The sequence below is a fragment of the Gavia stellata genome, chromosome 7 (assembly GCF_030936135.1).
Source record: "Gavia stellata isolate bGavSte3 chromosome 7, bGavSte3.hap2, whole genome shotgun sequence".
NCBI lineage: Eukaryota > Metazoa > Chordata > Aves > Gaviiformes > Gaviidae > Gavia > Gavia stellata.
This window is the reverse complement of record NC_082600.1, coordinates 13612900-13627870: the sequence shown is the minus strand read 5'-3', so window position 1 is coordinate 13627870 and position 14971 is coordinate 13612900. Positions and strand designations below refer to the sequence as shown.

At 40.6% G+C, this 14971-nt stretch overlaps 1 protein-coding gene across 1 annotated transcript in view; it reads left to right on the top strand.

Moving 5' to 3' along the window:
- Positions 1–2973: 2973 nt before the first annotated feature.
- The window catches only part of PPP2R5C (protein phosphatase 2 regulatory subunit B'gamma), an 84354-nt gene continuing 72356 nt past the window's right edge, over positions 2974–14971 (top strand). The window contains exons 1-2 of the mRNA XM_059819226.1: positions 2974–3034; positions 4730–4798. Coding sequence (XP_059675209.1) covers positions 3008–3034; positions 4730–4798 — 96 coding nt within the window. The 5' untranslated portion in view covers positions 2974–3007. The remainder of the gene's footprint in view (positions 3035–4729; positions 4799–14971) is intronic.

The following is a 14971-nucleotide window of genomic DNA, read 5'->3' as shown; positions in this document are numbered from 1 at the left end:
GCATGACTGCTCAACCGCTGTTGGGAAAAAAAAAAAGAATACCCAATACAGTTGGAAAGGACTAACTGTGTAAATATTCCCCTTTCATTGGCATGCTGGACACCTGGCCCAGTTTCAAGCTATTAAATATTATCCAGGTGTTTTACACAAGACTTGAAATTATTTGGTGATTTAACCTTTGCAAGTTTAGACAATTTAATCAATACAGTAAAAAAATGCAAATCGGTAGCTATCCTATGTGCATTAGTTTTTGCTATTTTAATTACAGAGATAGCCTAATCAGTATAAAACTGTACTGGTTTTTGAAAACACCTAGTTTGCATGAAACATGTTCAGAACTTAATGCAAATATTAACATAGTCATATTCACACTCATACTACATCACCTGATTTACATAGTTAATCCTACTCTGTAGCATAATAATTAGACCACCAGTGACGTAACACTGTAGTAAAAGTAAGATTTCATCTTAGCATCGCATGAAAATGTAAGTCACTTGTCTTACTCTCTTATTTTATGAAGACACTGGAGCATACAGATGGAACTATTTTTCTTGTAAACCACCTCCACCCACTGATTATTTCATAATAATACAGCAGGCCTTGAAAAACAATTGCTTTCTGTTACTGGTGAATGAGACTCTTTCCCCAGCAAGTGAGGTGAGGGGGAGTCAAGTTTTCACAAGAGTTTCTACATCTGTGGTCACAAAGAAAATCTCCTAAATGTTAACTGAGTCAGTGCCATCTTTTGAACCTGTATTCAGTCTGATGTATTGATTCAAGTTTTCCCAGCAAAGTAAGGACAGAAAATTTTCGCTGCTGCTATTCAGAAGTACTTGGGTAACAATGATACTGACAGAGTTTTTCCATTATTTTGGAAAAACTGTGAGCACTAGGAAGCACAAAGGAGGCCAAGAGCCAATGAGAAACTCATTAAGCTGCTTAAACTGATCTAAATCTAGGCTGTTGAGGTCACATCCCGCCCCCGCCACATATTTCCACCCCCTTCCTTCAGCCAACCCTAGTGTTTACAGAAGCAGGTGGTAATGTGCCAGTTCAAGGCAAAAAAAATCCCAAAACTGACACATCGCTTTGGGGGAAGAGTTTTCAAACTGATCAGTTGTATGAACTGGTTTAAGGAGCTGCACAGTACCAGCATCAGTGCAGAGGAGGGAGATAGGAACACAACAGCTGGGAATTAAGAGCAGTTTAAGCTTCTATGAAACTGAAACCTAAGAACTGCAAGCTCTCAAGTTTATCCTCAGCTGTACAAACCCTTTCATACACTGATCACACTCCAAACTACGTATGGAAGTAGATTTCTTTCCCTTACTGTCTCTTAGTATGTTCAAAATCCATATCATTCTGTTGGTCAGAAGTCTCATTTATTAGTAGTAACTCATTCATGACTGGCTCTTAACAGAAGCACAATAGTGATAACTGCACCTCATATCTAAATACTCAAACCAGAGAAGATTAGGGAAAGGATAACAGGCAGACGTAATTTGTTTTCTAGCACTTAAGAAGCAGGAAAGGAAGGGGACTGAAGCAAGAGGAAGCAGCTCTCCATAGTCAGTAGACTTCTTTGCAGTGCCTGGAAAAGTTTCTTTGTCCTTTCACCACATCAAAAGCAAAGTGTTCAAATATAATGGATTCAAGCTGATGTTAGATATCATCACATCAGACACAAGTGGTTATCAGAAATGCCAGTTCCTAAAAATGAGAGCACAGCTGCATGCTCATGTTGACTTTGATACTCACAGGTTGGGTAAGGAAGGAGATCAATTTCACTTTTATGCTGATATTAATTAGGCTGTGATTTTTCTATCCTTTAGTAGCACAGCACAATTAGCATTTAATAAGCATTTCCAACCTAAATTTTACAGGCTTTATGTGTTGGCATTATTATGAATATTAGTATTCCCTGTGCTTTTTCCTCAGCTAACAGTAATTTGAGGCTTTAATCTGGCCATGTGATAAACAGTTTGTAAATTTTCCAGGTGAAGTATATGCACCTTTCTTCTTTTGTCTAAGAAGATTGTTCTGATTTTTGCATTCTGGCTTTGAGAGATTAAAGAGCAATTTGTTTGAAAAAAAATTTATCTCTGGTACAGGTGGGCATCATGAAAACAAACACATCTGCACCCAGGCTTTTAAAAACAAACAAGGGATAAAGATACTATTATAAGATCAGGCTGCAACTATGCAAAGCTCACCTTTTCCTCATCCATGTACCACAAGCATATATTTGAAGTCCTCAAACCGTTGATGACCACAATGGATTTGTACGAGAGGGCCAGCATGCTTCAGATACGCCCTATATTGGTTTTTTTTTTTTTTCCTTCCTTAAACATTTGCCGCTCTCCAGTGACAGGCTCCCCGACCCTGCTCGGCGGTCCCACCTTCCCCTGCATCCACAGCGGCGGAGCCCATAGCCCTCACTCAAGAGCGGGCTGCGAAGGCAACTCGGGCTTGGGGGGGGCTGCAGGGACCTCTCACTTCCCACGGGGTGCCACCGGCTGAGGGAGATCCTGACGGAGGCCCGGGGCGCTGAGGACACCTCAGCCTGCCCCGCTGCTTCCCCACAGGCGGCGGGATTGGGGCGCGGGAGCGGAACAGCTTAGCCTGCGGAGCCCACCCCAAGGCGTGCCTGGAACCACGGGGCCCGCCCCACAGCCCGGGCGGAGCGGGGAAGAGTCCCGGGCCCGGGCCTGCCGGCCGCCGCTGCCGCTCGGGAGCGAGACAGGAGCGGTGAGGGGCGGGAAGCCGCCGCGAGCCCCGCCTACGAGGTGACGCTCCGGCAGCCGCGGCTCACGTGACGCGGACAGCCAATGGGGAGGCAGCGGCCCGCTCACCGCGGGCGGGGGGCGGAGGAGGAAGGGGGTGGGGGGAGGATTGAGGCCGCTGCCGTCGCCGAGGACGGGGGGAGCGGCAGCGCGGGGCGGGCGCAGCGCGGAGCGGGGCCGCCGGGGGTTGCGCCTCTCCGGCCGCCGCGCGTGGGGCGGCCATGCCGAACAAAAACAAGAAGGAGAAAGTGAGTCGGTGGGATCGTAAGGGGGGGGGGCCGCGCCGCGGGAGGAGGCTGTGGGGCGCAGGCCCCGCGGGGAGGAGGGGCCTGGGGCAGTGCGCGGCGGGGGGCGGCAGCGGCGAGAGGAGCCGGGCGCCGAGGGGGCCGGCGGGGCGCTCCCCGCCGCTGAGGAGGGCTGGGCGAGGGGTAGCTCCCTCCCCTCACCGCTGTGTGCCAGCCCCCTGCCTTCCCCCGGGATCCGGGTACTGGGGAGGGGGCAGCTCCCGGGGGGGCCTAGTTCGGGGGGGCCGTGGCGGGGGGGGGGGGGGTGGATCCTGGTATCGTCTCACCGGGCCTCAGGGGTCCGCCCCGCCGAAGTGGGGGGGACGCGGAGCCCGCGGCGGGCGGGCGCGGAGTTGGGGACAGCCGGAGGGAGGGAGTCGGTGGAGGAGGGAGGCCGTGGTTTTGGCGTGCGGGGGAGTGCTGGAGGGAGGGGATGGGAAACGTGTCCTCAGCCGTGCCTGGCGGAAGGGTGAGCTGGGAGGGGGTGTCTCTCACTTCGGGGCCGGCCCGGCTGTGTTGCGGGGGGAGGAAGGAGTGTTTTTCATGGTGGCAGGGCTGGACAGGGGGCTGTGCCCATAGCTGCTTCCCCGGTCCCCGTCCCGGGAAGTGTCACTGCTGCGTGGCTCTGGCTGCAGTTGAGGTTGTGCTTGGGGGATCACCGTAAGCACTCAAGGAGCACTAATCGCCACTCGAAATCTTTTCACCTCCTTTTCCTGACAGTGGGATAGGATCTAGCTTTGGCCTTGCTTTGCCTCAGTTTCCCCCGGTGCTCCCAGGAGTGATATGTCTGGCAGCCACGAAAGGGGCTTGAACAAGTAATGTTTCCAGAAAACTTCTAAATCCAACAGAAAGTTAGCTGGATTGCACTTTATTTTATGTGATAGGCAATTAGCTGTATGACTGGAAGTCAGAAACAGTGAAGTATATGGTCTGTCTATCCCTCTAGACTTTTTCTGTTTGGTTGACTTCTGCTTGTCTTTTAGTTTTTCAACATCGTCTTAAAATTAGATGTAGGGAGGTTGGGTGTTGTGGTTTGTGGGGGTTTGTTTGTCTTAACTTTTTCCCAATATTCTTGCCACCTTTGAGATTAAAAACATTCAAACTTTTCTTTACTTTTCCGAGACTAACAAATCTCAAAAGTATGCTGTGGGTGAAGCATACAAGTTAAGTATGATGTTGGGAGGGAGAAATTTGAGTTGTGGGCCTACTTCTAATACTAGACTTTCTAGCCCCTAGAACAGACAAAATAATGAAGTGTAAAATGTGTGCTGCACTGATGTTAGTTTCAAAGCTAAACTAAATAGAAATATTCCTGTAGCTAAAAACCAAAGACAGCAAGGGTAAGTTCTTAGACATGGTTCAAATCATGCATTCTTTGTCCCTGCCTGTTCACCTATATGAAAGCTTATCTTTATATACTTTATGGGAGAATTTTGAGGCATACATAAAATTCAAAAACATTCCTGCAGATGAAAAATGTTTAAAGCAGCTTTGTAGAGACTGATAGTTCAGTGTTAAGATCTTCCAATGAAACAGTATCATTTTTGTCCCATCAATTTTAATATTCTTAGTGAGTGTCAAAAAAATACCTAATTCTTGACTTGAAAATTTATCTAGATATCCTTTTCAAAGTAACTGAGACTGTAAACTTTTTTTAAGGAACCTGCAAAATCAGCCAAGAGTGGAAAAAGTGGCAAAGATGGACAAGATAACCAAGAACAACATGAGGTAAATATTACTAAAATATGTAGTTTTTTTCCAGGCAAATTTGTTATGACTTTTGAAGAGTGTTTTAAGTTTTTCTAGATTGTTATAGTTTTGACATGACAGGTGATTGTGGAACTACTGCCCTGGTGTTTGACAAAAAGTGTTTTTAAGACTTAAGAAAACATGCTTTTGAGAAAGTTAATTTTATTTAGAGTTGCTTGCTACAGTCTTAGATATTCATCTGTTTCCTTTTTGGTTATGAGGTGTACATCTATCTTATTTTCTAGTCTTATTGTGAGGTTTTGGGCTTGTCTTCTAGTTGCTCATTGCAGTTTTTGTTGTTTTCTGTAATTCCCAGAGCTCTCTTCTCTCAAACTGTCGATGTTGGTGGCATGTCGGTTAAGTGTCAGTAGTCTGTTATATTGTCAGGAGACCTTAAGCTTAATCAAAGGCTGCCAGTTGTTTTGTTGTGTGATTTCTTTTTATAGATATACAGTGGAGTGTTCCATTTTTGACTGATTATTCTGTTGTTGATGCTGACTTTTTTTTTTCTCTTTCTGCATTGCTCTCTGCTTTGCCCACTAGCAAGGTGCAGTGACTTAAAAGGAGTTGATTAAATCATTACTCACTCCCTTTCCCATATTAATCCAGAAACTCAGAATTAATAAATTTGGAAATCCACTGTTTAGGTGGATTCTGAAATTTCCTTTTAAATGTTCATACCAACCTGAATGTAAAATGCTACACTGAAAAGTTTATGTATTTCAACCTCTAAACTACATGTCTTGATACTGAAAGATAATGTTTGAGGAAAAAAATACTCATCTAGCTTTACCATTTTGCCCTCCCTGAAATGACTGTTGGGGGTAGGTGGATGGGAATATTTAGTATACTCTTTCTGATGCACTTCAATGAGTTTTCATATGTTTGTTATGCAGAAAGACACATGCCACTGTCAATAAGATCATTAAAACTTGTAAACTTAAGTATTTTGGCAAATTCAGATAAAAGTGTGATTTGAGTTTTGGTGGAGGAACCTAGCTACTAGGGGGGAATCTTAGCTACTAGGAAAGCTCTTAGAATGAGGTAAAAAATGTATCAGTGTAGATGTTTATAATGGTGTAAATAGATGTGCTTTACTGTGATATGTTCTGTCTTTACAGTATACTGCTGTGATGTTAAAAAGAGTGTTACTTCTTGGCTGTAATTTTAGTTCCTGTGCAATTGTAAGGCTCGTCATTATCAACATCTTTGCTGTATGTTTGTTGACTGCTTATTTTCTCAAGGTTCTGAATGACAAGCTGCTGAGACCAAAATTGATTTTCTAATTCCTTCTTTGTACTTCAGGACAGAGTGTAAAGCTCGCATAGTTAATTAGCAGAGAGCTTTAAATGTTAACTGAAAATGTGTATGTAGTTTTCTTTGTGATTTCTTTCTGTGCTTGCAGATCTAACTTTCTTTTTAACTTAAAATGTGACAGAGATGTATCTCAATAGGAGAATATGTTGTAGTGTTCATGCATCTTTCTTTTTCAGTTGTCCTTCCAGGTAGAATTCCCAATGAAATGCACAGTTTACTTATGTTATCTATGATGCTTAATCATATGTGAGTAGGGGCAGAATGGGAAAGGGACTGGGAATGTGACTGGCACGTATACTAGATTGCCATTCCCAGTGGGCATTATTTAGTCTCCATACAATTTTGAACACCTCAGTGCTTGACTCATTAACTTAATTAATAGAGTAATTGCACACAAATAGTAATGTAGACTTTGCATTCTAATGTGGCTGGCTGTAATCATGATGTATGTTAGCTGGTGCTTGTATGAGCAGAAAGGAGGCTTTTGTTAACATAGTGAAGATTAGTACATTCTTGAACACACTGTTAATACATTTTTAGGGTTTGTTTGGTGTTTTTTTTTTAAAGAAGGTTGTCTTCAATTTCCTTGTACGTGTGTTTTAACATGGCTTTTTAAAAATCCTCTTCTAGACTATGAGTAGACTTGAAAATATGCTGGTTCATTTAATTACTTTTTTCTCAAAATGCATTTAATGTGTATGCATTTTAATGCAAATGACAGATTGTAAAGACTAGAAACGGCTATTCAAAGAACAGGGATAACACAAGCAGCAGCAGCAGCCCACAAATACTTTATTTATAGACACTTTTATAGCACTTAAGTAAATTCATGGTGCCTTGGACTTCTATAGATAAAAAAGTACAACAGATCTTAATATTTACAAAAAATGAACAAGTGTTTTTCCTGTCTTGCAGTCAGAGAAATTAGATTTCAGTTGAGTGAAGCTGTACAGCAAGTTTGAAAAGGGATTGAAATGATTCCTGATACATCAGGTCAGGATGCCCATGCTAACAGGGGGTGACAGTGGCTTAAGCTGATGCTTGTTTCAGTTTGAAAATTTCAGCAATAGCCCATAAGTATGTAGTACTTGCAGAAGTACTAAATAGTAGCTGCAGCATACAGGTGACCTACTAAAGTCCTCTCTATTTAAATCTCAAAGAACCCCATTGTAGTTGTGTTTGAAAGCAAGGTCTATCTTGTCTATTTTCCTGTCTCCAGCATTCCCACCACGCAGATGTTTAGGGGAAAGAGTACAAGATGATTCTTCTTGCATTACCTATGCCTTGGTTACTTGATGTAATGCCAAAAGAGCCATGCTACATAAGGAGAGAGGTCCATGTTGTTTCATATTTGCTGTGTGGTCAGTAGCTGATACTCAAGAAGAGAGATTCAGAAACAGAGTAGATGTATTGTATGGTCTTCCACCCTGGTATGCTTTTGTTTAAGCCAGTAGGTGGCTTAGAAGGTTGCTTAGCTGAGGTGTTACGTAAAATTGTTTTCATGTTATTAATGATTTAACTGCCTTTTTATATTGTCATCTGTAGATTTTAATATTTTTTTCCCCAAGCCCTGCTTAATCTCCCCTAGCTAGAAGGGCTTCCATTATTGTGATTGTCCTTACCTGTTTCTGTGTTCTGTTCTCCTTTTTGTGAGGGAGGTACCAGAAATGCACAGTACGTATGAGGTACCCTAATGCAATTATTCCAGGTTCCAGTTGCACATATTGTTCACTTTTTGAACACTAAGAAAAGAGCTAATATGATAAAGCTCCCATCTAACTTTAGTTTGTAACCTGTTAGTAAACATTAGTGAATTAGACTAAATAGTTGCCAGAACAATTGAATTATTCCTTTAAGTATAACCTCTTACTTCAGTAATTAGTCCAGAATATTAGTGTCTTCAGGTTGTGGACAAAGACTTTGTCTGTTGTGTATTGTTTTTCCTCTGTGTGGGAATAGTGTCTCAGGTAAAATACTTGGGGGGGTTTGTTTACCAGTGCCCAAAACCTCTGCTCCGAACACAGACAAATAACAAAAAAACAAGAAATGCCTGGGTGTGGGGCTTGGCTATGCCAACACTTAATAAGTTGTGGACATACTCCCTGTGACCTAACTGGCTTTTGCAGAAGTTACTTGCCTCACGGATAAGCTGACATAAGAATTCTGTTTTGTCACAGAGGTGTGGAGGTCTCCTTTTGAGTTAAGGCAGTAGTAACTTACGGTTAGTCTAATTTCTTTAGAAGGAGGTGGCTTGGTAATAGTCAATGATTGCTGAGAAACATTACCTTTTTCCATGTCTAGCAAAAATATAACACTTGTAAAACTTCAGTGTTCCTTACAGTACTTTAACAGTAGTTTTCAAAGACAACCACAGGGGAAGGATGTTTAAAATTTTAACCCTATAGACTCTTATTTCTGTCTGGTTTGCCTGTGGGAATGCATGTGATAAAACTTGCACTTTTCACCAATCCCTGCAATGGTCTAGGTGCAGTTGGACAATTCACTGTTGTGGTTCACCTGGGGGATGGAAGGGTCAGAAGAAGGTGGTAACCTTTCATCCAAGGCAGTAGTAGGTGGCTGGGAGTGATAGCATCTTCTAGGTCTAGCTGGACTGGTTTAAGAAGGCATGAAACGTCTAAATTTAAAATTGTGCTGAGTAGTCTGTAGAAGGGAAAGACTACTTTTGTTGTTTAAGAAAGTATTGGCTTGGTGACTTTCAACAAACGAGAACAGAAATCATAACTTTTTCTTCAAGTTCTTCTGCCGCACAGAACAGCAAAAGGAAGAATAATGTGGTTTGAGGAGTGTGTGTTTGTGTATATTATCTCATTGTTTCCATGTGCTGCCCTGGTTGGTTCTTTCTACTTTAAAGGTGTTTTTATTGAATACAGACAAATGAAAATGTAATAAAATACAAACTGCATTGGCCATTTTTTTTGCCATGCAAGAAATTGCTTGACTTATCGACAGCATGTGTTGCTAATGTCGGACTATAATCCCTGTTGAAACCAATTTTTAAAAAAAAAAAATTTTAAAAGCTTTGTTAAGTAAGTACTGATCCATGCTTCTGTCCTGCCACTGTCTCACCGCCATCACTCTTCAGTAGGTTTATTAAACACTGGTAATAGCTTCCAGTGCGGCTATTTTGTCAGGCTTTGTTTTCAGAGGTTTTTCTTCCCTGCTTTATGAAGCCTTTTTTATTTAGAAGTTAATTTCTTAGGCTTTTCAATGTAGTGGTAATATTTTTGGGGATTGGTAATGAAATTACAGAAATCTCTCTTTAATGGGCTGTCTTTAAAATACTTCAGCAAAAGTAAGGATTTTCATCTCTCTGAAAGAACCTTGAGAGGTGACTATCCAGTTTTCTGTGATCGCCTTTGCTGTGTTAGCCAGCACACAGTGGGGAAGGACTATCAGTATTCTTGCTAGTTCTTTTACTGATTCCTGGGTTACATGTGCACATATGATCGCCACTTCCCTTAAAAATAATAAATTAAAAAAGGGATGGGGAGTAGAAGTGGCGTTGATGGTTTTGTGTGGGTTTCTTAGCAGAGATCGTATGTAGAAGTATTCTAATGTTAAGAGGAAAACTAGGAATAGACAAAAGCAATAAATCCAGCATTTTTCGTGCTAACAGGTTCCTGTGATCAGTAGCAGCAAGTTTAGAAAGCTGACTCCATATTTTCTATATACTGTTCCTTATTTTTCTCATGTTTCCTGTTTGTGTTTTTCACTGCAGTGCTATTTAAGGTGCTGTACCAGTTATTAGTAACCCTAAGAAACAAACGTACCTGATCTGACCTTGAAGATGGCATATGGAGACTGTTATACAGTGTCTAGCTTGTGATTAGATTTTTCTACTTCACATTTTTATAAATTATACTTGATAGTCTTAGCACAGTTAAGTACTTACTAGGCAATTCATTAGAGACTACAGTAGAGGACCTTGAGGTTTGGGGGTCTGGGAGGGGAGAATACCTTTCCAAAAGTTCTGGGGTTGTTCTCCCCCTCCTTGTTCACATATATTAGGACTAGGACTGCTCCTAAATAATTTCTGGAAATATCTTCTTGCCACAGAACTTTCTTTCAATCAGCTGAGATTATCCTGTTTTAATTGTTTAGTATGCTGATTTGTACTTGTATGTGATTCAGTGTACATATATGTATTTGTCACTTATATAAAGCAGCTGCCTTTTTAAGCTCTTTGCCCATCTGACAATAATAATGGAAATCTCTGTCACTCAGTGGCACGACATTTTTGGATGCATTGAGTTCAGCACCTTTGAGGTATAAGGTTCTTCTGTATTTGTTGTTCTTCATAGGAGCGGATGTCCTTGTAAAAAGAGTTATACTTAACATAGTTTGGATTTATGTCTTTTAATTAATGCCTGAAGTTAAGTATTAATTTATTTATAATATAAAACAGTGTTTTAAGGGTTTGGTTAGTACTCCTTACCATACTGTCAGTTTGCCAGTTTATATAGTAATCTAGATCAGGAATGGCTGATAGCCTGTAATAAAGCATCTCCAAACCCCCAAGTTTTCAGTGGGCCAAATGCTATGCTTGTCTGGTGTATGTAGCACATAACAAACCTAGCTGGACCCTAGCTGTTTCTTCAGTACGCACTCAGTAATATGTCCCAGCTGGACTGATAGGTGGAGTAGCCAGTGTTTTCATGAGTCACTCACATGCAGGAGATAAAATTGATTTGGAAATTGGTCATGTTTCATTTGTAAGAAGACAGATACTCGTATTATGACATAAATTTGAAATTTTGAACAACTAGTGCTCTCAAGTTTGAATTGCAGAATGGCTATAAATGGACACTGTTAGACCTCCTGTTTACTGAAGCCTTCTAGGGCTATTGCTTGGGATTTTAATTCTAACATTAGCAAAACAGAACTTTAAACCAAAACTGCACATGAAATCAGGATGGATTTTTCTCTTGTATCAGCTATGTAAATAAAGTCTATGGGCTTTGGGGTTTTTTGTTTGTTTGTCTTTAAAATGGTTTGCCAACTTCTTTTAAAAAAATTAACTTCATTTTTGTTCATGGCTTGCAGGTCTGATTTTCTTTCCTAGAGAGAATTTTTAATGGGTTGATACAACCATTGAAAAATAACTTAAGTGTACCAAGTGAATACACCCTTAGTACTGAATGAGGTGCGATTTGCTGACTAGAGAGATGCACTATCTGTTACTTTTAAAGCAGCCGTGCAATTTTTTGTTTGTTTTTGGGAACTGGAATTTCCTTCTGCATTCAAAGCAAATATACCTTAATACTGATCAGTGAAAGAGGTTACCTTAACAGTGCATGTTATGTAACTTTAATATTATGCTTTTAAAACTAATTGAATTGATTGAAGAAATGTACTACACACTACTGTATACAAGTATTATGTTACCTAAAAGGAGATGCTTCTGAAAACAGATCTTATGCCGTTCTAGTTTTTACACAAGGCTGACAACTACTTGTGTAACATATGATGTGTGAGGTCTTTTGGTTTGTGGTTTGTTTTAGTACTTGCTATCCTCTACTTCCTAATCGTGCTTTTAAACTCTCCGAATGGAAACACAGCGATGAAGCCAAAGGCTGTTATAATCAAAAGGAGAAAAGTGGTCGTCAAAAATGGGTATCAGCAGTTTATAAACTGAAAACATCCTTTTCATCCTTTGTTTCAAATTGTTTCTCTTAAGTTTTTTCTTAGGAGTTAAGGCCTACTGCTCCTTAAACTTCGAGAGGACTCCGTTGTTCATTAATGCATATGTGTAATACAGAATTATTAATATAGATAGCCCATAGAGAATACAAATAGTAAGAAAAAACAAGTAGCTGTTGAATCCATCCGTATGTTCACCGACTTTACAAACATTAAATCTTGGTTGTTTTTCCTTCAATTTCATTTGAAGCCAGAATAAATCTGTAAATCTAGAAGTGGGGTGGCAGGCTTTGTTTTTTTGTTTGTGTGTTTTGGCAATATGAGTATATGAAGTGCGAAACTATTATGAATGGATCAGGGAACACAAGAATACAGACATCATTGGTAAAACCAGGCATATAGTAGCCTTAGCTCATCAGTAGCCTTAGCTCATCAGTAGCTTTAAAATTTACAGCAGAGTGTAGGAGATGGGGCTTAAAGCAAATGAGATTATTTTGTGTGTGTTTTCCTTCTAATGTGGGAACCCTACGTGTGTGTGTGTGTATATATATGTATGTGTGTATATGTATAAAAAGAAGCACAAAGGTAGTTTTTGTTGGGTGTTTTGAAAGTAAAAGGGTGATTCAGGCTGATCAGAGAGAAATTACAATTGAAAATCAAGAACTAAAGTAATTTAAGCCAGGCCATTATTCATTCAGATTCTTCATCTCTGTATTGGTATAAATGTTTTGAAATAATAGTTAGGATATTATCTGGTTTTAATCATATTTCATTAGCTAACTGACGGTTGCAGGTAACAAATTTTACTTTTCTGGGGGCTTCTGTTTCTTTGAAGTTTCATTATAGAAAATACATTAAGAAACAAATGTTGCTTTGCTGCCTGTGTTTGTGAAGTACCAGGTGCTCACTGATGGTGGTGTTTCAGCAAATGCAAAACAGCATGAATCTGCTTACGGTCCAAGCCTGGGCACCCTGTCATCTTTGCCCATACTCCACAACCTCAGGCTGCAGATCTGTTTTCTGTCTGAAAGGAATAAAATATCAGCTTGTTCCTGGAGTAAACTAGTTAAAACAAAACTAAGTTTACAAGGAGCAAATGGCAACCAAGCCTTATGCTACTGATGTTTAACTATGAATGTAAAATTACAGTGCAAGAATGTCAAGGATGCAGTAAACCATGCTGAGATATCTTTGGCAGTTGTCAGGATTGGTGTGATGTGTTGCAAGTCAAGTGTGTTGCACAAAGCTGTGATGATCCTTTAGAAGATAAAACTTGACCTGTGTGTGTGAGCAGCTAACAGGAAATACAAGCAATGCTTTGTGTCGTGAAAAATAAACGCCAGCAAGAAGAGTGGAAGAGCTTCAGCAAGTTGTAGATTGGTCTTCTAAAATGGTCTATGACTGTAAAACTTGCTGTGGGTACCCCTCCACAGCGAAGAGGACCAGATGACCTTCACTGCTTGTAGGGAACTTCCCAGTCACTGATGCAATTCAACAAACTCCATGTTGTCTCTGCCAAAACACTAATGGAACTCCATAGTTAGACATCAAGAATAGCCAGCAGCAGCATTGCTATCTGTAAATGAAAAATCACAGTTGTTAAACAAGTACCACAACGTAAATCAGTGAGCACTGATTACAGTGTGCTAAAATACATAAACTTTGTCATCACCACCCTGTTGAAAAGTTAGTCTTTTTGTTTATCATTATAATAACATGGATCCTCAAAGCTTTAGGATGCAGCTCTTGCTACTTTACCAAATAAAACCATAAAAAGTTATGCTGAGCCTACCGCTGTACTATACAGTGTATCTCAACCACTGAGAGTATGTTTATAATAAACATCCTTGCTAGAAAGGTAGCTGCGAAGATCATTCTAGCAGGCTTATGGAGGTATCATTCTGGCAAATGATTTTGTTGAGGAAAAATAACAGAAATCTAAATTGCAGTCTGTGTGAAACCAACCAAAGCTTTCAGCACCATAAGCTGCATCTCCAGAGGCTCATCCATAAGTTGTCTGTCCAAACAATCTTGTGGCGGTGAAACTAGTGAACGATAATGGCATAGTAGCAAGAGTCTTCAACAAAGTGAGAACCTCAGAACTGTTTGCCATCCAAAATGATATCCAACAAGCATGTTGTTTCCCTGCTTTTGTTTTTTTAACTGGGTTGTTTATGGATCAATGCCTCTTTTTATGTGTCCAGATGATTAAGAATCTATATATATCATCATATAGTTTGCACTGAGTCTCTGTAGATTGAAAATACCGATGTTAGAGATTGTAGCTAGTTGCTCCATAACAAACTCCTTACCAGTGACTGGGCACTACTTGCATGAACTAGAATTACTGCAGACACTCTGGATAGCTCTGTCAAACCGTATCTTTTATACCACTATAACAAGAGTTTATTCTGATGATGTCCTGTTGGAAGGCATGTTGAACTGGTGGTGTTAACAACACAGCACTGAAATCAACTGACAAATATAGCTCTTCTGGTAGCAAGCTGTCTTGAACGACTTGCCTTGGTCCTAACTGCTAATCTAACACCACCAGCCCCCCTCCTGCAGGTATGCTGTGGATATATTTACCAGGTTGATGGCTACTGGTCCATATGCCAAATATGATCTGTCCCTGTTCCCACCCAAAAAACAGAGTAGTAGATGAAGATCTGTAAAGGAGAGAGCTCTGTGGCAGAGTTCAAGATTCCTGGAGTGTTCAGAGATTTTCACACTACTTTGAAGTTACTGCAGAGGGGAAAAAACTGCATGGAAGGCTCTAAACTGCTCTCCACCCATTTTGACTCCGTCATCTTTTATTTCAGTTCTCATCTCAAGAGATTAAATTAAGTTCAACTTCTCAGCCTAATTACATTCATTATGTATTGGGCCTCAACCTCTTAGCCAAATTATTTTGATTACATACTGGGCCCTCATACAGTTTTGAAAATGAAGTTGTAAATGTCCCTTTCATGTTTTCGCATGTTCTTTGTTTAGGTTCAGTAAATTGTATTTCAGTTTCATTGTAAGTATATTTTAGATACAATCCAGAATGCTTTCATAGCCCCTTCTGAGGCTGCCTTGGCAAGAAATGAGCTCTTCTGGGTGCTATAGATCAGACCTCTGTTTATCTCAATGAAAAATAAATCCATGGAGGCTACTTACTATACCAAAAGG